The sequence below is a fragment of the Panthera tigris genome, chromosome D3, assembly GCF_018350195.1.
Source record: "Panthera tigris isolate Pti1 chromosome D3, P.tigris_Pti1_mat1.1, whole genome shotgun sequence".
Taxonomy (NCBI): Eukaryota; Metazoa; Chordata; class Mammalia; order Carnivora; family Felidae; genus Panthera; species Panthera tigris.
The window spans coordinates 53,543,328-53,568,875 of NC_056671.1; the positions used below are offsets into that span (position 1 = coordinate 53,543,328).

Below are 25,548 nucleotides of genomic sequence, written 5' to 3' on the forward strand. Positions count from 1 at the left end.
GGATGGATCTTGAAAATGTTATGTTAATTGAAAGAAGCCAGACACAAAAGACCACATATTGTAACATTCCATTGATATGAAATGTCCAGAATAGGCAAATCCACAAATCAACAGAAACAGAAAGGAGATCAGTATCTCCAAGGGTCGAGTGGGTCGTGTGGAAAAGGAGAGTAACAACTAAAAGGTACAGGGTTTCTTTTGGGGGTAATAAAATGTTGTAAAATTGATTGTCTTGTCAGTTACACAACTCTGTGAATATACTAAAAGCCACTGAATTCTACACTTCAAAAAGGTGAATTATATGGCATGTGAATTTTATGTCAGTAAAACTGTAACCCAAAAAAGGCAACAGACACATGAAAAGACGCTCAACATCACTCATCATGGGGGAAATACGAATCAAAACCACAATGAGATACAGCCTCACCCCTATCAGAATGGCTAAAATAAAAAACACAAGAAGCAACAAGTGTTGGTGAGGATGTAAAGAAAAAGCAACACTTGTGCATTGTAGGTGGGAATGCAAACTGGGGCAGCCACTGTAGAAGACAGTATAGAGGCTCCTCAAAAAATTAAAAATAGAATTACCATATGATCCAGTAATTCCACTACGAGGTATTTACCCAAAGAATCCGAAAACATTAACTTGAAAAGATATATGCACCCCTATGTTTATTGCAACAGTATTTACAGTATCCAAGATATGGAAGCAACCCAAGCGTCTATTGGTAGATGAATGGATAAAGAGGTGGTAGATAGATACAATGAAGTACCACTTAGCCATGAAAGTAAGTGAGTTCTTGCCATTTGCAACAACATGGATGGATCTAGAGAGTATAATGCTAAATGACATAAATCAGAGAAATAAAATGCCATATGGATCCACTCATATGTGGAATTTAAGAAACAAAACAAAGAAATAAGAGACAAACCAAAAAAACAGGCTCTTAACTATAGAGAACAAGCAGATGGTGACCAGAGGGGAGGTGGGTGGGGAAATGGGTGAAATAGGTGAAGGAGATTAAGAGTCCATTTACTGTGATGGGCACTAAGTGATGTATAAAATTATTGAACCACTATATTGTCTACCTAAAATGAATATAACACTGTATGTTAATTATACTGGAATTAAAAAAAAAAAAAAAAAGACTGACCAAAAGAAAAATGCCTGCTGCAGTACCATGGTACTGGAAAGGATTTCTTTCTTTCTTTTTTTTTTTTTTTTTTAATTTTTTAATGTTTATTTATTTTTTGAGAGAGACAGAAACAGAATGCGAGTGGGTTAGGGGCAGAGAGAGAGGGAGACACAGAATCCGAAGCAGGCTCCAGGCTCCGAGTCATCAGCACAGAGCTCGACACAGGGCTCGAACCCACGAACTGTGAGATCATGACCTGAGCCGAAGTCGGATGCTCAACCGACTGAGCCACCCAGGCGCCCCTAGGATTTCAAGATATCATCTAACATAGTTTAATCAATTAGATGTAGTTCATCTAATATAATGGCAACCAATTCATTGAGCACTGATAACACGCTGGGTGTTTGGATGTGATATTGTGAAAGCCCTAAGGAATGGCACTTGGCTCAAACTGGATCAGAGAGAGTTCCCTGGAGGACATGGTGCCAAAGCTGAGAGTTGAAGGGTAATCAGTCATCGGCATGGTGGTACTCAACAGTTTTTGGGGGGTAGTTTTGGGGAGCGCTGTGCAGGGAAGCCATATATGCTTAGTATAATTGGTGAATAAAGTACCAGATTAAAAGGGGCAGGAGATGCAGCTAAAGATGTAAACATAGCATGAAAGGCCTTGAGTGCCATGCTGTATAGCCTGGACCATGGAAGCGTTTACTCCAGAAAGTGACACAGTGTTTGCATTTCGGACAGATCACTCTGTACATGGGGAAGAGAGAGTCACAGGAGGCCATATTGACCGAGAGGATCAGTTAGGAGGCCAAAGTCCAGAAGAAAGACATGCTTGAGAGAGTGAAAGGGTACACAGTTGGAGGGATGATAGAGAAGAGAAGGGAGGAGAGAAGGGATTTCCACGATGTTGAGGAAGGAGTATGAGGAAGAAGAAGAAATTCAGAAATCTAGCATTGTGGTTGATGTGCCCAGGTGGAAGGAGCCCTTAACTGCGACAAGCTTGCGGAAGGTGGAGTTGCCCAGAGAAGACCAAAGTGAATTGAGTTCTACACCTGTTGATTTTGAGAGATGTCCACATCTTGGATCTTGGATCTGAAGCTTAAGGATAAGAGGTCAGTGAAAGCACAAGAACAGATTAAATCACCCAAACTGATGTATGATAATATTGAATAGCTGTTCACATTCATTACCCACTTTCTGGGAGTTCATATGCATTAACTTATTTGATTCTTCCCACAAACATTTTCAGTCGATACTTTTACCCTATTTATGGAGATATGAGAGATTAGGAATAATAATTTCTATAACCTCCCCCCAAACCTATCTGTCTGCTTCATGTACGTGGTCGGTTGGCTTCAAGTATTTGGTCTACGGTGGATGAAGGTCACTCTGCTCAGAGTGCAATCCCTCTGCTTAAGTACTAGATCTCATCCTTGCTCACTTTGGACACTGTTTCAACAGCTGTCCCCTCTCTCCATCCATCACAAAAATTTCCCTCTCCACTGGATCATTCTTGCCAGCCTACAAACACAATGATTTCTCCCAGTCCAAAGAAAAGCAGATCAAAACTCTCTCTTGATCCCCATTCTGCTTTCTTGCTCATGTCTCCTTTTTCTTCTTCCTTGTACACCTCAAAAGAGTTGCCTCTATGCATTGTCCCTAACTTCTCTATTTCCTTCTTATTTGAACTCAGTTCATATAACTTTTATTGCCAAAATTGTCCTTAGCAAGTGGCCAAAGACCTCTGTTTCGCTAAATCCAAGGATCAGCTCTCAGTTCTCCTCTAATGTGATGCATCTGCAGCATCTGACTCAGTTGATTGCTCCCTCTCTCTTTTTGTTACTTGCTTTGGAGGCTACCACAGTCCGTTGGATCTTCTCCTACCTCTCTGGTCACTCCTTGTTAGCAACTTTTGCTTATTCCTCCTCATATCCCTGAGCATTTAGTGGGTTTAGTGGGTAGGGTCCTTGCACGCAGTCCTTCCAGTTCTTCGCTCTTCTACTTTACGTCTTGTTGGTCTCATCCAGCCTCATGGTGTTAAATACTCTCTGTATGTTGTTAATCTCAGAATTATATCCTGTTCCCTAAATTCTGTATTCACAGATCCAACTGTCATCTTCGATTTGATGTCTAGAGGAAAACTCAAACTCAACTTGTCCAGACTAAACTCTTGATCTCCCTCTTCCCATCCAAACTCGATTGTCTTTCATTTCTTGCAATTTCAGTTAATTGCAACCTCTAATATTCTGGTTGCTCAGCCCAAGAACTTGGACTCATCCTTGATTCTTCCAGCTCTCCCATACCACACATCCCAGTCCAAATTCTGTTGACTTGACCTTCAAAACACATCCAGGATCCCACCTCTTTGCTCCATCCCCATTGCTGCTCCCCTGGTCTAAGCTGTCATCTGCTTCTCTGTTGATTTTTGCAATAACCCTTTAATAATCCTCATTTGCTGACATTTCAAGCTATTCCCAGTATAGCAGCCAGAATGGTCCTGCTAAGACTGATTTGATCTTGTTATTTCCTTGCTCAAAATCATCCATTGAAGGCTTATCCCACACAGAGTAGAAGCCGAGGTCTTGGCGAAGTCTTACAAGCCCTCCCCTCTCTCTCTCCACACACACACACGCACACACACACACACACACACAGTTGCCTTCTTGACCCTTCCTCTTTCTACTCTCTCCCTCATTCACTCCAGCCAACTGTCATCCCTGCTGTTCTTTGAACGTATCAGGTGTGCCTTCAACTCAGGGTCTTCCATTCGCTACCCCTCTGCCTGGAACTCTCTTCCCATAACAATCCCCAAAGCTCGCTCCCTCACTTCTTTCAGATTGTTATGCAAATGTCAGCTTCTTGGTAAACCTTGCCCTGAAAATCCTATTGAAAATTGCCACCAACACTCTTTGTTCTCTTTCCTAACCGTGGTGGGTTTGCATTACCAGTTTAGCTTATACTATTATTATTATTATTATTTAGCCAGACCAGTTTCCCAGAGTGCCTTCCCTACAGAGTTGTCAGGCTGCATGAGATGTGGAAGGCGGCGGTGAAGGAATGGCCATACTGGTTTCGCACAGCGTGCAGAGCGCTGGTGCAGCCAGCTGTGGTGTCGCTTACCTGTGGGCTCACCTGGCTGGCACCAGGCTGTGGCTGGCCTCACAACTCTTACAGCTCTCTCTCGCTGGAGCCTCCTTTAGTGTCTCAGACTCCTGGGTCAAGGGTGTGTGTAGCTCCCTGATGAAGGGTGCTGGCTTCTCGCGTAGGACTTTGCCACATCACTGAAGACAGAGGCTTGGAGGCAAAGAGAGATAGTTGATCATTCTAGTCCATCCTCTGGGTTTCATCTTCTTCCCTTACTTCACATCCGCCTTTCCTTGCTGGCTACCCGCCCTGCTGACTTCAGGCACCAGCGCCAGGCACAGAAGCAACAGTGCCATAGAGACCCATTTCCACAAGTGCATGCAGTCAAAGACTAAATGCATGTGTGCACGTGTGTGTGTGTGTTTAATTTTTTTTAATGTTTACTTATTTTTGAGAGACAGAGAGACACGGAGTGCGAGTGGGGGAGGGACAGAGAGAGAGAGAAAGACACAGAATCTGAAGAGGCTCCAGGCTCCGAGCTGTCAGCACAGAGCCCGATGCGGGGCTCGAACTCACAAGCCGTGAGATCATGACCCGAGCCGAAGTCAGACACTCAACCGACTGAGCCACCCAGGCGCCCCTGCCCACTGTGACCATTTTAAGCTACTGATGTGATATCGGTAAATGGGGACTGGGGAAGAGATGCTAGCAATTAGCTCTCTCGGGCCAGTCCTAAGCAGCTCCTGTCCACCACTTGCTACTCTGACTGTGCCTCGTCTAATAGACCCATTGACATTTTTTCCGTAGCTCTCATCACCTTCTACCATGCTACATATTTTAGTGATCTGTCTCCCAGCTTGGAATGTAAACGCTATCAAGGTAGGGGTTTTTGCTTGTTTTTGTTCACTGCTGTATCTCTGGCTCTCAGAACAGGCGTCGCACTCACTAGCTGTTCCATATGTATTTACTGGAGGGGGTGAGGGAATGAATGAAGGAACGCAGCGTGGGAGGGAGGAATGGGGCACTTAGGAAAGTTATAAGGGATTTTCTCTGAGAAGCTCCCCTACCCCCAGTATCTCCTTGCTCTGGAAGTTAGATTCCCAAAGCTCTGCTCTTTGGCCATCTTCTGTTGCAGTCACGTGATATAATCAGTGTGTTTTCAGCCAGCCAGACCTTCTGGCAGAAGGTCTCTTCGAAGACACGGCTGTTGTTCAAAATCTGTGCCCCTGGTGCTCAGGCTAGTACTTAGCACCTGTAGGTGCACAGCATGCATTTGATGAAAAATTAAATTACAAGGAGATTTAAGACATTTTAGACATTCCAGCAATTTATCTCAGGCTTTCCTCAGAGGTATTCTGTCTTAGCATTTTCCGTGGAATCTTAACAGAAATTGGACTGTTACAATACTAGTTTTGTCCTTCAGTTCTCTAACATGTAGGCCTGTTTGGGGGATCGGAAATAAATATTAAGTGGTACTGTATAATGAGACAAGTCACATTTGGGATTAACAGAAAGTTGATTTGCAGCCCACATTTTCAGTCCAGAAATACCACTGTCAGGATAACCGATAACTGGACCAGGCTACTTTTGTTTACTGATTTTCCTAGAAGGTGTTGTTTTATAGGATCTCGACTTTTGAAAGTTTGACTTCCTATCCATCATTCATTAAATTCTGCCCCGCTGGCTTCAGAAAAAATGTCATCTGGCCAGAGAGTCGTCCTTTGGCCACCTCATGTGAATAGTGCCCCTCAGTCACTCTAGCCCTCCTTCCCTTCAGTTATACCGTTCTTGAGGGCATGTACCACTTCCTCACAGGGATTTCCGTGGTGACGTATCTGACGGTTGTCTTGTCTCCCATGAGTACATAAGTGCCGTGAGGGCAGGACCTGATCTGTTTCGTTCATTGCTTTATCCCCAGTGCTGCCAATAACACTGGTGTAAAATAGGGGCGGGAAACCTGTGGACTGGATGGTTACGAGCTTTCTGGAGCAGTAGGTGGATCTGAAACTGATAAAGATGAGAACAGGAGAGCTGATACTAGGACTGCGTGGCAGCTTCCTCTTCTTTTTTTCTAAGTTTATTCATTTATTTTTGACAGAGAGAGAGAGAGAGCGCACACGCAGGAGAGGGGCAGAGAAAGAGAGAGAGACACACAGACTCCAAAGTAGGCTCCAGGCTCTGAGCTGTCCACACAGAGCCCGATGTGAGGCTCGAACCTGGGAACCCCGAGATCATAATCTAAGCCGAGTCTGACGCCCAACAGACTGAGCCACCCAGGTGCCCCCTTCTCTTTTTCTACATAGATGGACAGATGGCTCTCCCATGGCTCCCCTAACCCTTCCTTTCTCACTCTTTCCAGGTCTGCCCCCTTCCCACCATTACTCAAGCCTTGCTGCTAACGTGCTTTAGTCTCTCTTTGCTTAACAACCTTTGTTAGAACCTGCTGCTCCCTTAAGTCACTCCTTACCTTTCTCCTTTTTCTCACCATCCAAATTCTCTAACATGCGGAATGTCCTGATAACTTCCATCTTTTTTCCATGTATTCCTCCTTTAAGCTTTTGCAATGTGTCTCCCATTCCCAAATATTTCTGGAATCTTCTCCTTGTGCAACTATATCCAAAATGGTTTTTCTTAACCTTTTGAATCTATCCTCTAAATAGCAGTGTAAACGCTCTGAAATGAAAACTTGATCATCACAATTTCCCACTTGAAACCTTCCCAGGCTTTCCATCCGTTTGAAGATCAAGTTCAAGCCTGTTTTTCATGCCACACCACCCCTGTCCCTCCACCCCCCAGCTCCGATGTGGTTGGTTCCTACCACTCTCCTCTGCTCAGCTCACCATTACTCTGTTGGGCATTAAGCTTTCCATCTGGACCCACTGTTTTATCCTTGCTTGAACTGTAATTCCTTTGCTCTGGCTGCCTTCTGTCTAAAATATCAGAGCTCCCTCCCCATCCCCAACTAGCTAATTGCAAATGATGTTTTTTAGAAGAACATTTATTTATTTAGTTTTGAGAGAGAGAGAGAGAGAGAGAGAGAGAATGAGTGGGCAGGGACAGAGAGAGAAGGAGGAGAGAATCCCAAGCAGGCTCCATACTGTCAATGCAGAGCCCAATGTCAGGCTCAATTTCATGAATTGTGAGATCATGACCTGAGGCAAAATCAAGAGTCAGAGGCTTAACCGACTGAGCCACCCAGGTGCCCCAACTGATGCTTCAATAATTTAAAAACATGTTTTTTTAGTCGGTAGAGCATGTGACTCTTGATCTCAGGGTTGTGGGTTTGAGCCTTACATTGGATGTAGAGATTACTTAAACACAAAACCTCTAAAAAAAATAAAGATAAAAATTTTTTTGAGCAACTATGGATCAAGTTGTCTTAATATCATCTATTGAATCATCTGTCCACTGATTTTAAATGTCGCATCTAGCATATTCTTAAACTTGCGTATGGTTTGGGGATTTATATTGTTTCATTAATATGTTCCTATTTTTATTATTGTAAATTTCAAATGACTTTTCATGTCTAACATCATCAGGTGAAAGCAAGCTTCTCTACTTTCTTCCCGCATAGCCTCTGACACCCATCCCCTTCTTTCAATTCATTTTCAAAATTTTCTTGACTGTTTTCAGATACTCATTTTCCCAGGTGAGCTCCAGAATCATTTTTCAATTTTTCCCTCTTCAAAAAATGGGATTTAGATTGAAATTGTACTATAATTATAAGCCATTTTAGAAAGTATTGTTTTGTTATTACTGTAAAGTCAGGAAGAGGAAAGCAGAGGGGCCAACAATTGTTCGCTGTAATTCTCATAGTCCCCACCCAACATTAATTTGTTCTATACTTTATTTTTTGATATGGTGCGATTTTTTTTAATGTTTATTTATTTATTTAGAGAGAGAGAGAGCATGTGCAGACAAGCTGGAGAAGGGAAGGGAGGGAGAGAGAGAGAGAGAGAGAAAGAGAGAGAATCCCAGTTTCTGAGCTCTCAGCATAGAGCCCAATGCGGGGCTCAATCTCAGGAACTGAACCATGAAATCATGACCTGAGCCAAAATCAAGAGTCCCAGGCACCCCTGCAATTGTTGAGAAATGGTTTCTTGTCAAGCAAAATGATCTAAGATTCAGGAATTGGCTAAAGAGATTATGGGGTTATCTTCTAAAAGAGCTCTGGGGACTGTCAAGAGAACACTCTCTGATTTTGTAGGGGTGCATACCTTTGATTGTCTCCTATTGAGGAAGGCAAAATGGAAGTGGTAGAAAATGGTGGTCATGCAAATGGCTCTTGGCAATAGAAGTGCAAACACTCTTGTCCAGTAGAGATACAATTGGCTTCTGCCCTTTAGAAGGATAACTTCAATATTATACATCATTTTCCTATATAATATCCACCAGTTTTGCAAATATTATTAGCATACTTATTTCAGCATTTCTGATTGTCTCTATAAATGACTGTTCTTCAAATTCTTCTTGAAAGTGGTTCTTGCATCTTACTGGTTCTTTAGTACTTAACTGAATACAATCTCGGACATGTGTACATTTATATTTACATAAGAGTCATAATTTTACTTTTCTGAAAATTACACTTAAGCAGTATTGTGCCTTAACAGACTATGTGGGAAATGTAATTAAGGCAGAATTCTTTTGCCTATAATCTTTGGAGGAATTAATCTATATATGTCATATATGATTATAAAGCAATTCAGTGATACAGAAGCCAGCAATCTTAAATATCTTAAACCCAGGCAAGATCATAATGTCCAACCCCTTACTTTAAATTAAAAATAATACTAATGGTAAAGACAACTTTTAAGACAAAACAGCAGATATCACAGATATCACAACTTTTCAGACATGAGCAGATATCACAGATACAAAGGAAGAAGCATTTAGGAGGCTCATTCAAAGATTTACTCTCAGTAGGGGTATCTTCTAGAAAATGAACGTTTAAAAAATATTTTATTATTTATTTATTTATTTTGAGAGAGAAAGAGCATGAGCGGGGAAGGGGCAGAGAGAGAGGGAGACAGAGGATCTGAAGCAGGTTCCGTGCTGACAACAGAGAGCCAGACACGGGGCTTGACCTCATGAACCGTGAGATCATGACCTGAGCTGAAGTCGAAAGCTTAACCGACTGAGCCACCCAGGTGCCCCTAGGAAAAAAGAACATTTTATAATTACTGTAAGATCAAATACATCAAGAAAAAAAGTTTGGTATTGGGGTGCCTGGGTGGCTCAGATGGCTAAGCATCCGACTTTGGCTCAGGTCATGAGCTCACAGTTCGTGGGTTTGAGCCCCGTGTCAGGCTCTGTGCTAACAGCTCAAAACCTGGAGCCTGCTTCGGATTCTGTGTCTCCCTCTCTCTCTGACCCACCCCAGTCACACACACACACACATACACACACTCTCTCTCTCACTCTCTCTGTCTTTCAAAAATAAACATTAAAAAAAAAAAACAACACAACATTGGTATAAGGCACCTGATATTCCATCGGGTGGGTAGAGACCTAGATTCTGGGGACAAATCTTAGTCCCACTAACCTTCATCAGCAGATGGCCTGTGCATTTTATCAGCAGTGCTAACTTCACCCCAGGAGAAAGTTCTTCCCAAGTCCAGGTTTGGGACCTTTTTTTTTTTGTTTACACTATTCTTACAGTTAAGCATAAGAAAGTACACCAAAGTTCTGAGTTTACTTGATTTCTCTAATGCTTTCAAATAAATACAGCAAATGTTCTGTATTTGTCAATTGTTTTTCTTCTTTTTTTTTGGCTTCAAGCAAATGCTTAGTCCAGCTGACTCTAAGGTCCACAATTAAACAAAAAAGGCCCTTTTCTTGCTCCCATGTTTTGGTTCCTTTCTTCAGAGCTAACTCTTATCGACGGCTTCATGTGTATCTCTTACATATGGGCAGGGCACAGATAAGCAGACCTATCTGAGATCTCTAGTATCTTTCTCCTTTTCAGCTCTGGAGATGGCCCCTTCAACCGTACCACCAACCACAGGTGAATGCTCAATGACATCCAGATGGAAGAAGGACAGCAAGGACAATTTCTCCTCCACGTAACTTGTCACTACTCAAGGTGACAACGGTGGGCTTGTCCAGTGCTTTTTCAGGAAACCAGACAGAGCATTTCTTTTAAAAATTTTTTTTTTTTTCAACGTTTTTTTTATTTTTTTATTTTTGGGACAGAGAGAGACAGAGCATGAACGGGGGAGGGACAGAGAGAGAGGGAGACACAGAATCGGAAACAGGCTCCAGGCTCCGAGCCATCAGCCCAGAGCCCGACGCGGGGCTCGAACTCACGGACCGTGAGATCGTGACCTGGCTGAAGTCGGACGCTTAACCGACTGCGCCACCCAGGTGCCCCAGACAGAGCATTTCTGATGAAAAGTGGAAAGCCAAGAGACATGACCTGGGAGGATTCCGACCGGTGGAGGTCCAGGCCTGCCTGTTAGAGGGTCAGAGAGCTGGGCAGAGGAGAACCCAGCTAACCTCCTAGTGCTATTTGCAAAACCCCAAAGGAGTGAGGCCCTGCGTTTGATTCCAGGCATCTCCACCAAAACAAAAAAGGCTGGAATTCTTTGATCTTTCTGAGAAGCTGAAGTGCCCAGGGCCAGGGAGTGAGGTGGACTTTGAGGGGTAAGGAAGAGTGGGGGAGGATTGGGAAGCCTTGGGAGGGTGTATGGGGCAAGGGATGGAGACGGTAGGAGTCTTCCAAGGGCCCAAACTCTGGGGCTGTGCTCCTTTTGAGGGTCCAAGAGGACAGGTTTACAATTTCAGGCCAGTGCGGTTTTGAGACCTTTGAAGGCCTGGGTCCATTTGATTCTTTGGAGCACCCCCTCACCCCCTGACATTTCTTTCGTACTTTTTCTTTAATGTTTATTTATTTTTCAGAAAGAGGGAGGAGAGAGGGAGAGAGAGAGAGGGAAAGCACAAGTGGGAGAGGGGCAGAGTGAGAGGGAGACAGAGAATCTGAAGCAGGGTCTATGCTGTCAGAGCAAAGACCCATGGGGGGCTCGGACGCACAAACCATGAGGTCATGACCTGAGCCAGAGTCAGTTGCTCAACCCTAAGCTACCCAGGCACCCCTCAAACATAGTAAAATGTACTAAATGTACTGACATTACACATTCCATTAGTCTAGTTCCACCCCCGCTCACAAAATATTACGTGTATTTATATAATTCTACTTTTGAAAATATTTGGCTGTAACTTTAATTTTTTATTGTTTTTCTTCATAATCATGTTTATTTGAGATTTCTTGCAAAGTGAGAAAATCTGATCTGTAAATTTTTCAAATGCAAAAATATTTGTGAATATTAAATGTAATGACAGATGAATTTGACATATGAAATTTGGTACATTTAATTAGACATTTATTAATTGCACATCAGTAGCTTTATTTTTAGTTTAGAGCAAAAAATTTTCCCCCTAGCTCTGTCTTAAGTGTTTTTGTAGACAGCATTGTTCAAGCTCATTGGCCCTAGGCCCCGTTTCTATGGTGCCTAATGGATAAAACAGCTTGCTTACAGTCCTTGGGCTTGATGGTTTGAGCTGCTTCCTGGAAATGTCAGGAAAAAACCGCCTATCCCTTCATGAGAATTCAGTGTGATGTCCATCCAGGGAAGATGAGGCACAATGGAAAGAAGCAGCTCTCTCACCGTCACATTGTTTTTCATTCTTATTAGGTTTTAAGTTCTAATTCCAATGTAAGTAACATACAGTGTTATATTCATTTCAGGTATACAATATAGTGATTCGAAATTCCATACATCACCCAGTGCTCATCACAAATGCACTCCTTAGTCTCCATCAGCTCTTTTACCTATCCCCCACCGCCTCCCCTCGGGCGACCATCAGTTTTTACTCTACAGTTAAGTCAGTTTCTTGGTTTGTCTCTCTTTTTTCTCCTTTGTTCATTTGTTTTGTTTCTCAACTTCCAGATATGAGTGAAATCGTATGGTATTGGTCTTTCTCTAACTGATTTATTTAGCTTAGCATTATACTTTCTAGATCCATCCATGCTGTTGTCACCCTAACATTTTTGGGCCATGGACACCTTTTGTTAGTCTGGTGAAGCTCCTCAGAAGCTCCCTTCTCAGGATAATGTTTTATTTATTTATTTATTTGTGCTTATTTATTTATTTTGAGAAAGAGAGAGAGAGCACGCATGATCAGGGGAGAGGGAGACAGAGAAATAGAGAGAGAATCCCAAGCGGGCTCTGCAGCGGATGGAGCCTGACTCAAGGCTCAATCTCATGAACCGTGAGATCATGACCTGAGCCGAAATCAAGAATCAGATGCTCAACCGACTGAGCCACCCACGTGGCCCCAGAATAATGTTTTAAATGCATAAAATAAAATACGTAAGATTACCAAAAAACCTACAATTATATTGAAATCTAGTTAACAAAAAGAATGTTTGTGATACAGTAATACATGTGTTTGTTAATGTAGTAAATGACTAGACCTAGCTATGAGCTCCATGACTGCCATAATTCAAAGCAGCAATGAGCATACACAACATTTTGAGATATTAACACTTACTCTGATCTGATATGAAAATATTTGTTATTTTTATTGGTGACAGTCACAAGTATTGATACCTATTAAGGTTTGTGCTTATTTTGCAATGGAAGGAAATCCTACATTTTAATTAAAAGTCAATGAAATTGAGATGTAATTATTTTGCATAATTATTTTCTCCATCAAATTCACAGAACTCCTGAATTCTATTGATAAATGTGGATCTCAAGTTAAGATCAATGGTGGCTGAGAGATGTCCCACCATCATGAATTATTATATGGGAGGATTATAGACACCAAATGACTCTCGACCTTACCAGATTCTGGGGCTGAGTCTCTGCTTCTCTTAGCCCCCAGAACCACTGTCCCCAACTCTCCTGTTGTAGTATTAGTCAGACCTTTGGATATTTGAGATGTTTGAAGTGATTTCTAATCTCTAGTTCAAGGCTAGAGGTAGGACTCTGAACTGTACTCTATTCTTTGAGCAAATGATTCCCCAGACAGCTCTCCTTAGGTATCCCACCTTAGAAGTTTTTAATTTCCTAAAATTTATTTCACCTTTAGCTCTAAAGTTCACATTTCATACCAAACCACCACCAACAACCTACCTTCCCATCCACCCATCCATCCATCTAAACATTTAATCATACATTTAATAATGATACCATGCTGTAAAGATATGAATGTGTAACTTATCTCCCTTGCTCATAACCTCATACCAGAAAATATCTACATTAGTGCAAAGGATCATCTATGATAGATCCATTCTCTAGGATTATCAAAGCAAATCAAGTCACATCACTATGCAGGACTAGTTTTTAGGGCCAATTTGTGAAATAAGCAGGTTACTCTTGGCTCTCGGTCCTCAGTTCTGAAATGTCTAATGGTTGGCAGTAAAATCCCCCAACGTATGTGTAAGCTGACGCTCCTTTCCATGACTGCTCATTACCTCTCTTTCTCCTCTCTCTTCTCTTAGATGAAGAAGGAACCGCAGCCTGTCCTTCCTGTCTGTTTTGTCAGAAAACGGCAATGACTTCATCTGCAGTGTTTGTGAGGTTTTGTTCTTTCATGTTCTAGGCTGAGGCATAACCCTACAGCACGCTCATCTGGAGAGCCAACTCCATGGAAACACTGACAAGTAGCTTCAATTATGACACTTGAATGATGACTCTTGAAGCCAATGTTGTTCTTTCCCTTTTATTCTTACCCTAATTGCAATGAATCACATGTCACCTACTCCATGCACACCTTGCCCTTCAGGCCATACAGAGCAAAGGCAACAGCTGGAGGGCCCAGAACCCACAGCAGCACCTGTCAAAGCATAAATCCCTGGTCACAGAGCGGCTGAGCATTATTTATCTGTATCCAAAGATTCCATGATGGATGGGTGAGGAATCAGATGCTGCTGCTTCTCACCATTATGGCAGGGATCTGAAAATCCGGAGCTATGACTGTCTTCCCCATCCAAGGGCATAGTCTTTAGTTCAGAATGATGGGGTTCCCCACCTTCCTGTTAGCTTATCAGGTACCTTGGTGACCAGTAAACTTGCCAAAAACCAGGCTGTCACCTTCTCCCCTGGACTGGCCCAAGAGTCCATCTTCCCTTTTCAGTTGGCTTCCTATCCATGTATAGACTACGAGCAAGTACTTCACTGTTGGACCTTGGTCCTTGGTACCTACCTTTCTTTGTAACAATGATCAGGTTGAGTCTTTACAGAGGACTTTAATGCCAGGTTGATTTAAACACCCCTATAAACTTTTCAAGAGCAGGGATCATGCCACTTGTTTCTATATCTCCACATAGCATAGGGCCTGGTTGTGGCTTTCTATAAATACTTTGGAATAAATATGTTAATTAAAGTATACTTTGGTTTTCTCCAATAATTTCACTTGTTCATGAACTTCCCTATGTACACATCTCTGGTCCGTATTCTAGTGTTGTCTATATTCTAGGCACTAACTTTATATACATAATTTTTAATATGCTGAACATACCCTTTTTTTTTGAGGAACAGATTTATTTTCTTAATTTAAATTTTAGTTAGTTAACATATGGTGCAATATTGGTTTCAGGAGTAAAATTCAGTGATTCATCACTTATATACAACACCTAGAGCTCATCACAACAAGTGCCCTCCTTAGTACCCATCACACTTCTAACCCATCTCCCACCCCCCTCCCTCTATCAAACCATAGTTCTCTATCATTAAGAGTTTTTTGTGGTTTGTTTCTCTCTCTTCTCTCCATCCCCCCTGAACCCACTTCCCACGTGTGTATCTGTTTTGTTTCTTAAAGTCCTTATATGAATGAAATTATATGGTGTTTGTCTTTCTCCGATTGACTTATTTTGCTTAGCATAATACATTTTAGCTCCAACCACATCATGGCAAATGGCCAGATTTCATTCTTTTTGATGGCTGAGTAATATTCCATTGTGTGTGTGTGTGTGTATATATATATATGTGTGTGTGTGTGTGTGTGTGTGTGTGTGTGTGTGTATACAGACCCAGAGAGTTTAACTTTCTCATGCTCAGGTAGCTATTAAATTGATGAACTTCTATTTTTTAAGTTTATTTATGTTTTTAGTGATCTCTAAACCCAACGTGGGGCTCAAACTCATTACCCCAAGATCAAGAGTCGCATGCTTTTGTGACTGAGCCAGCCAGCTGCCTTTAAATTGATGAACCTCTTATCTAAGGGCCCAAACCCTTGTCTTTCTGAGTCGTGTTCTACCTTCCTGTCATTATAAAGCAATAGTTCTCCAAGTGTGGTCCACAGACTCCTGAAATGTCCCAGAGACCCTTGTAGGGATCCGCAAGCCAAAACTATCTTCATAATAATACTGACATTTTGGCCTTTTTTAAAAACTTAAGTTATTTATTTTTGAGAGAGAGAGCCAGAGAATGCATGCTCACAAGCGGGGGAGGGGCAGAGAGAGAGGAGACAGAGAATCCCAAGCAGGCTCCTTGTTGCCAGCACAGAGCCCGATTTGGGGCTCGAACTCATGAACTGTGAGATTATGACCAGAGTTGAAACCAAAGTTGAATTCTCAACCCACTGAGCTACCCAGGCCCCCGGGTTGTTGTTGTTGTTGTTTTTTATTGTTGTTGTTGCCTTTTTAATGTGTTGACAATTGCACCTTGATGCAAAAGCAGTGGCAGTAGTAGCCATTGTATTTTTTTTTGTCTTTTAAGCAGGCTCCAAGCCGAGCACAGAGTGCAACAGAGGGCTTGAATTCAACATCCTGAGATCAAGACCTGAGCTGAGACCAAGAGTCAGATGCTTAACTGACTGAACCACCCAGGCGTCCCTAGTAGCTGTTGAATTCTTCAGCACCATGCCCTTGCAGTAAAAACAACCACAGTCTCACTTGAAAATGTCCTGATGAAGCTATAAAAATTAATTTTATTAAATCTAGGCCCTTGAGTGCACATCTTTTTAATATTCTGTGTCATAAAATGGGAAGTACACACAGAGCACTTGTGCTGCATTCCAAAATATGATCTTTGTTTTGGGCAAAGCATTTGCGTGATTGCTTGAGACGTGAGCTGCTCCAGCTGCTTTTTTCATAGAACACCGTATTTGCTTATAGAACAAGCAGTAGGCAGACTGTGATTATTAGGTATTTTGCAGAAATGTTCTTGAAAACGAACGGAGTGGGCTTAACCTATCCAGGAAACCAACTGACAGTATTTATTACCAATGCTAAAACTTGACCTTTCAAGAGATAGAATTTTTGGAACACCTGTGTCCAGAAATTCGTCACTGCAAATTTAATGGTTTCCCAAATCTTTATCACCTTTTCGGATGAGATTGGTGGTGTCGACCAAGAGATTTATCTGATAAGGGATATGAAATGTGTCAACATTGGGAAGATCTAGATTTTCTGAAGGACAAGTGGTGTTACAAATCATGCATAGGGAGGGGCGCCTGGGTGGCTCAGTCGTTGAGCGGCCGACTTCGGCTCAAGTCATGATTTCGCAGTCTGTGAGTTTGAACCCCGCGTCGGGCTGTGTGCTGGCAGCTCGGAGCCTGGAGCCTGCTTCGGATTCTGTGACTCCCTCTCTCTGTCCCTCCCCCGCTCACGCTCTGTCTCTCTCAAAAATAATAAACATTTAAAAAATTAAAAAAAACAAATTATGCATAGGGAAAGCATCCATTTGAAATGCAAGATTAGACCAATGGATTTTAATATAACAAAGTATGAAAAGTTCATCGTTGTGAATGAAGAAACTGTGGCATGTGAAATTTGGGTGTAGTATTTAAGAAGAACAGCCACAATTATCTAAAAAGGCTGTTAAAATACTCCTCCTCTTTTCTTTTTTCTTTCCTTCTTTTTTTTCTTTTTTTGGTAGCCATGAGAGGATTTTTTGTTTCTTTTAACGTTTATTTTGAGAGAGAGACACAGAGTGCAAGTGGGGGAGGGGCAGAGAGAGAGGGAGACACAGAATCCGAAGCAGGCTCCAGGCTCTGAGCTGTCAGCACAGAGCCCGACGCGGGGCTCGAACTCACAGACTGGGAGATCATGACCTGAGCTGAAGTCGGACACTCAACCTGCTGGGCCACCAGGCGCCCCTGCTCCTCTTTTCAACTACATTTCTGTCTGAGGCTGAATTATCTTCATATGCTTGAATTGTGACAACGTATCACAGCAGATCTGAGAATTCAACTGTCTTCTAGTAAGCCAGACATTAAGAGATTTGCCAAGATGTAAAGCAGTGCCACCCTTCCCATTATTTTTTGAATATGTGCTCACTTTTCATTAAAATATATATTTTAAAGTTTATTTTTGACAGAGAGAGAGAGCATGCGCGAGCGAGTGGGGGAGGGGCAGAGAGAGAGGGGGAGAGAGAGAATCCCAAGCAGGCTCCACCCTGTCAGCGCAGAGCCGGATCTCACGAACTGTGAGATCATGACCTGAGCTGAAATCAAGAGTTGGATGCTCAACCGACAGAGCCACCCAGGCGCCCTTAAAATATATTATTTATATTAACATATAATAGGTTTAAAATTTATTTAAAATTACTTTTAATCAATTAATAATATTTTAAAATTTTTTCAGTGTGAATTTCTAAGAAGGTCAATATTGATAGATAAAATAATAAAATTTCTTTGTGAGTTCTCAGTCACTTTTCACAATGAAAAGGGGTTTCAAGGCAAAAAATTTGAGGACTGCTGTGGAGTAAGGCACATGTGACAGGAGGGGACAGGAGGCAAACACTTCCAGCAGAATGCCCGAGACGTTTCCCATTCATGGGAGACTGTGGTGAGATCAATCGTACATTCCATCTTTCCTTTCTCAGTCATTTTTGTGGTTAAAGCAGCCTAGGCTGAATGTTACTGCGGGTTAAAAGCTGGAGCCCAAAAAAAGAAGGAAGAAAGAAGACTATCTTTCTCTTAATTTTTTTTTTTTTTGCTTCTGTCCAGCAAATCTGCTCCCACCTGCAGCAAATGCTTAACGTCCATTAAATTTTTTTTAATGTTTATTTAATTTTGAGAGAGAGAGACACAGAGAGAGAGACAGAGCATGAGCAGGGGAGGGGCAAAGAGAGAAGGAGACACAGAATCTGAAGCAGGCTCCAGGCTCTGAGCTGTCAGCACAGAACCCCACGCGGGGCTCGAACTCACGGACCGTGAGATCATGACCTGAGCCGAAGTCGGACGCTCAACCAACTGAACCACCCAGGCACCCCAATGGACACCCATTTTAGACCTGTTCTGGCTTGGGGTGAATTTTTAATGGCACCACGCCCGCTGAGCTACAGTAGGGTTGCCAAACTTTTCGGGCCACCTGGTGATCCTCTTGTGATGGTGGGAGGAAGCTGCTATCTCATCATCCTGCTGCAATTCTCCCCCCACTGTTTCTTTGTGGGCTAGCTCCCAGCATCAAAAAGCTCCCTGTGTAAAGCCAGTCCAGAAGGGTGCCTGGCTGGCTCAGTCAGTAGAGCATGTAAGTCTTGATCTCAGTGCTATGAGTTCAAGCCCCATGTTGGGTATAACAGTTACTTACAAAACAAAACAAAGCAAAACAAAACAGTCCAGGAATTTGAAGTAGGATCATACTGTGTAAAAATAGAATTGTTCCTCACCGCCTCAGCCAACTGGGTTTGAAATCTGAAGATCAACTCTCGGTCCCTCGGTATTTTCCCAGTGTTACCGATGTGACCATGTTGTCATTGATGTTCACCATGAAACACAATAGATAGCATCTTTGTCTTCAGCCAGGGGTGTGGCTGGCAGTCCAGCCAATTGTGTTGAGTTGGCCATAATAGCCACCTTTAGTGTAACCAATAGTTAGCCCATAAACAGGTGACTGTGAAGAGTCTGTCAAATAAAAGAAGAGAACAAAAAAGAGAACTGATGGTTCATTTTATGTGACAACTTGGCTAGTCCATGGTATCCAGATATCTGGTTAAATACTAGTCTAAACGTCACTGTGAAGATACTTTCCAGATGATACTAACATTTAAATCAGTAGACTTTGAGCAAAGCCAATTTCCTTTCTTTGTGTGGGTGGGCCTCATCTAATCAGTTGAAGGCCTTAAGAGACAAAAGACCAAGATTGCCAGAAGAGAGAATTCTGCTAGCAGACTGCTTTTGGAATCAAGCTGCAACATTGCTTTTTCTCTGGGTCTCCAGTCTACCAGCCCACCCTGCAGACTTTGGATTTGCCAGCTTCCACAGTTATGTGAGCCAATTCCTTAAGTAAATTTCTCTATCTATATACAGATCCTATTGGTTCTGCTTCTCTGGAGAACCTTGACTAATACAGTAATATAGCACACTTTTGAAAAATCGAGTAAGAGATGGGAGTTCGGGGAGGGGCTGAGAAGAATGCGATTTATTGTGCTCAATCGCAGGGGGTACAGATGTCTTATGAGCTCTTTTGCCCTTTAATTGGCTGGGGCCATAATGAATTTGTATTCTTCTTGCTGCCCCGGGGACTTCTTTAGTCACCCCACCTCCATTTTCTTCCTTTTTTCCTAGTTCCATTTAATTTAATTTAAATTCAATTACATGCACCTCCCTAATAAGTTTATAGAAGTGTTGTTAAGATTTCATAAAGAGCCACCATTGGGGAACACATGACGTAACTTACAAAAACTTTTTGTTGTTGTTTTTGGAAGAAGAACTGGGTGAAGGAAGTGGGCGTTCTAAGAGGAAAGATATGAAGTCTCGTGGATCTTGTGTTGCAACCTCTGTACTATTTCCTTTAGAAAGCTTTTCATTCTTGAGATCTGCCATCCTTAGGTCTAGAATGTTCTCGTATTCCATGGGGGGTTTTGAGAATCACATTCCTGAGAGAAATGCGCTTTCCTGATAGTTCCAGGAGCTCTCAGAACAATCCATATGGCTGGAATCTTGAGCACGGTCTGCGATAGTCCCCGGGAGAAATAAAGACCAGAGGAGGACCAGCAGCCAGAGGCAGACACGCTCTCCAGGAGACAAGTGAGCGGGGCTGGAGCTATGTTAGACCAGCCAAGGGTAGCCTCTGCATTAGAGCCTCAGTGACCATCCCAGGAAGAATGAAATGTAAAATCTACCCATTAATTGCAGTCAAAACACATTTCTGGAGTTGGATTTCAGCCACGCCCCCATGACTGTCCATGAGATTCCTAGTGGGGCTGTCCATGTGCTGTGTTAGGTAGGGTTCACAGCAGACTACAACCGTCCTCGGAACTGTTGCTTCCTACCTCCCTGATTGCAACTTCCTAACTTGGGATGTGAGCCGTCTGCCCTAACGCATGGCTTGCAGTCAGGGGTCTCAGTTGCACGTGGCTCACAAAAGCAGATGTGCATAATAAATACCTTTATTTTTCGGTAACTGTAAGTATTGTTTTGAGTCCCCATCCACATAAATGGGAGAAATTTAACTGCTGTCGATTAAGGATTCCCATCTTTTACTCTGAGGCTCATGCCTAAGCTTGACAGCCCAAGGCCCCATCTCATCCCGGTGGCATCCCCCCTCAGGCACGCTCTGAAACATCTGTCTTTCGTCTGGTCGTTGGTTGTCCTTCTATGCAACCCTCTATGGAGACACTCGGATTCCTATCCACATGGCCCCGCAGGTGTGGGGCTTTCCCTGATACTTGTGTGCCACTCTGGTCTCTTAGGAGTTATTCTCCTTCCTTCCAAGACATGCTTTCTTTTGCAGAGTGTTTTTGTCTCCTTGTAGCTCTAGCCAGGAAACAGGCCCATTTGATTGGGGATCCCAGAAACCATCCGCAGAATCCCTGGGAACAAGTGAGGAGTTGGGTTTGTAACTTTCCCTCTGAACACTTACCCTCCCCTCAGAGGTTGGGAATGACTGGCTCAAACTCACAAAGAGCATCCTCCCAAGTCCTTTGTCTCTACCATGCATCTTTTGACATCCTTCCTATGAGCGCGGAGTGGGGCAAGGACCAATCCTGAGTGGGGAGGGAATTGCTGAGGGAAAAAGTGGTGTTGCAAAGATACCATATCGCATCACAGTTGAGAGTGGAATCGTAGGAACACAGAGAGTAGGTTGTCTCTAAAGAAAAGTTAGCCCAAGAAAACAAGGAAAAAGGGAAAGAACTGAGAGATGGATTGGAACACTAGTTTATCAGAAAACCGGTGACCATTCCTAGCTTTGGACCCTCCCCCTTAGGTTTGCTTGATGGGAATTTTCACGAGTGAGGTATGTTGCTATTTTGCTACTTTATATATAATGATCAAAATATGCCAGATTTCTAACACATAAATGGATTTTGAAACTCAATAAATTTTCTAATACATGAATGAATGATAAAAAAAAAAAAGCCTTGGACATAATTGGATATATGAAAGCAGCACAGGGTTAGATGAGCAGAAGGAGCTTCACAAACGTTACTATTTGGAAGATTAAAAGTTAATTTCAGGAATTCACAAAAGGAAAACATAAAAATAAATAAATAAGAAATCAATAAAAATTAATGTGATATTTTCTTTTGCTCAAGTGGTCGTCAATAATTCTGAGGACAAATATGTATAAATTAGAGAACTTATTTCATTAACAGGTCTCAGCCAGGCACTTACCTACTGAATGTTGACTCAGGGGGAAAAAAAAAAAAGCCAACAAACAAGGCTGCAGAGCTGTGTTCAGGATACTGGACTTTAACTCTCTGACTGCAGGTAATACTACTACAGCGAGCTGACCTGCAAGATGGATCTTTGAGATCAAAGGCTATAAATTATGACGTTTGCCTTTTAAGAAGTAAATGCTACTCTGACTTTCTTAGTTTGCACATTTCAACTGGAAGCCACAACATGGATTCATGGTATCTGCCTTGGTTTCTGTTCTTTGCCATTCTCTTCCTGGTTCCTGGCTTGGTAAGGAAACTGTGTTTGGAAAACAGTGAGAAAAATTGGGGGCCTGTTGCCTGTTTGCTCATGTTTTTGCTTTTTAGGAATTTCAAGATGTTGATGAAATGAGCGGGGCGAGCTGGGGCAGGCAGGGTCACGGGGTGAGGAGCAGCCCCGTCAGAGACAGAGTCAGGGACATGGACATAAAGTTATATATTTCTTTCAGTTTCATTTTTGTGTAACAAGTTTTCTCCTGATAAGGTGGAAAATGTGCAATTTGAAAAGCATTCCATTTTTTACTGCCGAGTGAAATGCATATTACTGTTGCGGTGCCGTAAGACATGAATGGTGGATGTCACAGGCAAAGCCATCGCTTACAGTTTTGTAGCATGGGGTTTCTCGTCTGCCTCTTTGTCAGGTTAGACCAATCTTTCTACAGTGACAGGTAGTTTGTACCATAGACCAACCCAAAGTTTTAAACCTAGGGGGTTACAGCAATAGCACTGCTAGGAATTTACCCAAGGGACACAGGAGTACTGATGCATAGGGGCACTTGTACCCCAATGTTTATAGCAGCACTCTCAACAATAGCCAAATTATGGAAAGAGCCTAAATGTCCATCAACTGATGAATGGATAAAGAAATTGTGGTTTAGGGGCGCCTGGGTGGCGCAGTCGGTTAAGCGTCCGACTTCAGCCAGGTCACGATCTCGCGGTCTGTGAGTTCGAGCCCCGCGTCAGGCTCTGGGCTGATGGCTCGGAGCCTGGAGCCTGTTTCCGATTCTGTGTCTCCCTCTCTCTCTGCCCCTCCCCCGTTCATGCTCTGTCTCTCTCTGTCCCAAAAATAAATTAAAAACGTTGAAAAAAAAAAATTAAAAAAAAAAAAAAAAAGAAATTGTGGTTTATATACACAATGGAATACTACGTGGCAATGAGAAAAAATGAAATATGGCCTTTTGTAGCAACGTGGATGGAACTGGAGAGTGTGATGCTAAGTGAAATAAGCCATACAGAGAAAGACAGATACCATATGGTTTCACTCTTATGTGGATCCTGAGAAACGTAACAGAAACCCATGGGGGAGGGGAAGGAAAAAAAAAAAAAAAAGAGGTTAGAGTGGGAGAGAGCCAAAGCATAAGAGACTGTTAAAAACTGAGAACAAACTGAGGGTTGATGGGGGGTGGGAGGGAGGGGAGGGTGGGCGATGGGTATTGAGGAGGGCACCTTTTGGGATGAGCACTAGGTGTTGTATGGAAACCAATTTGACAGTAAATTTCATATATTAAAAAAATTAAAAAATTAAAAAAGAAAAAAAACAAAAACCTAGGGGGTTAAAAACCAAAATGCCTAGGGGGAATTTTAGTTGTGATTTTAAAATAAGTTATTATATTGAGCTGATATTCTATGAACAGGACCTACAACATTGAGAACAAGAGATGCCATTTAAGACACATTATAACTGTAGTTGTGAACAAATACTTGATAATTAAAAAAAATTGTTTTAATGTTTATTTTTAAGAGAGAGAGCATGAGCAGGGAAGGGGCAGAGGGAGAGGGAGACACAGAATCTGAAGCAGAGCTGTTAGCACAGAGCCCGATGCAGGGCTTGAACTCACAAACCATGAGATCATGACCTGAGCTGAAGTCAGACCCTTAACTGACTGAGCCACCCAGGCACCTCTTGATGACTTTTATCATTAGGCACATTAGCATTCCTCTGTGAGTGTGCCTACGTTTGGCTAATGTGTGAGACAAACAGGCACTTCTTCATATCAAGAGGAGTAACTATCCAACCAGTTCATTCCTACTGCTTGCCAAACAGTCCATATGATTCTGGTATTTAGATGTGTAAGCTGTATTAACCTATTTTACAGATAGTCTGAGTTTCTGGAAGGTGAACTGACTTGCTGTGAATTGGTGGAACCAGGCGTAAAACCCAGACCTGCTGCCTGCCAGTCCCATGAGCTTTCTCACTAGACTCTAGACTTCCCTAAGAAATTTCTCAGGTTTAAGGGGTGCCTGGGTGGCTCAGTCGGTTAAGCATCTGACTTCAGCTCAGGTCATGATCTCACAGTTCGTGGGTTCGAGCCTTGTGTCAGCCTCTGTGCTGACAGCTCAAAGCCTGGAGCCTGCTTCAGATTCTGTGTCTCCCTCTTTCTCTCTGCTCCTCCCCTGCTTGTGCTCTCTTTCTCTCTCAAAAATCAATAAACATTTAAAAAAATTAAAAAAAGAAATTTCTCAGGTTTACTTCATTTTTTCCATTGGGCATATAGTCTAGGTTTTTCATTTGGTCACTTGTAGAGAACCTATTTTCAGAAGTGTTTTTTTTTTTTTTAATGTTTATTTTTGAGAGAGAGAGAGAGAGAGAGAGAGAGCAAGAGCGGGGGAGGGACAGAGAGAGAAGGAGACACAGAATCCAAAGCAGGCTCCAGGCTCTGAGCTGTCAGCCCAGAGCCCAATGTGAGGCTCGAACCCACAAACTGTGAGATCATGACCTGAGCCAAGATCAGACGCTTAACCGACTGAGCCACCCAGGCGCTCCTTAGTGTGTGTATGTTTTTTTTAATGTTTATTATATTTTTGAGAGAGAGAGTGCACACACCTGAGCAGGGAAGGGACAGAGTGACAGAGAGAGTCCCAAGCAGGCTCCATGCTGTCAGTGCAGTGCCTCATGTGGAGCTTGAACTCACAAACCATACGATCATGACCTGAGCTGAAATCAAGAGTTGGACACTTAACTGACTAAGCCATCCAGACGCCCCTTAAGGTTTTTTTTTAATTGCAAAGTATATCCATTGATTTTTTTTTTTCTTAACATTTCTCAAGCAGCGTCTTGAGAAAAACGTGAAAGTAAACCATGATTAATGAGGTCTTCAATAAAATTTCTTTATAAGGGGTTGTTATAAATTACAATAATATTTCAACAATGAGGATAAATTATTAGGTTTTTCAAACATTGCTCCATGAATCCTTCAGAGAATCATGTTTGAAGTGAACATTTATCTGAGGGCTGGAGTCTTACATGCTGCCTTCTTTTCAATCTGTGAAGTTAGTTCCTTGTTTCTTTCACCTTCAAATCCATACAACAGCCAATTTTATTTTTTACATGAGATAAGAAGACCCTTTCATCCAAAAATTATTTTAGACTCCAAATTAGCTGTCTTAGATATAAGCCAGAAATTATTAATATATTAATATTAAAGAACTCCCCTCCCTCTACAAATTACTAGATATAAATTGGAACCAAGAAGATCTTTTATGTCATGGGTGTCATAATAATGCCTTTTTTTTTTTTTTATGTGTTTGTTTCTCAGCCAACTCCAGAAAACTTTGGTGAGTCTATTTTGAGTTTTGTTCTAAGGTATAGTAAAAGAAAGTCGTGTGGATGATAGAACAACAGGACAGAATAACTTAGGACACATTTAATGCTAGGCACAATGCATAATTACGTATGCATAATTGTATAATTGCATTGAACTTTAGTCAAACACTGG

General features: G+C 42.3%; 1 protein-coding gene across 1 annotated transcript in view; it reads left to right on the forward strand.

The window, feature by feature from the left end:
- The first annotated feature begins 2,043 nt into the window (after positions 1–2,043).
- Positions 2,044–25,548, forward strand: part of MEP1B (meprin A subunit beta) — a 46,211-nt gene continuing 22,706 nt past the window's right edge. The window contains exons 1-5 of the mRNA XM_042961571.1: positions 2,044–2,173; positions 5,031–5,102; positions 20,929–20,996; positions 22,160–22,216; positions 25,369–25,387. Coding sequence (XP_042817505.1) covers positions 2,044–2,173; positions 5,031–5,102; positions 20,929–20,996; positions 22,160–22,216; positions 25,369–25,387 — 346 coding nt within the window. The remainder of the gene's footprint in view (positions 2,174–5,030; positions 5,103–20,928; positions 20,997–22,159; positions 22,217–25,368; positions 25,388–25,548) is intronic.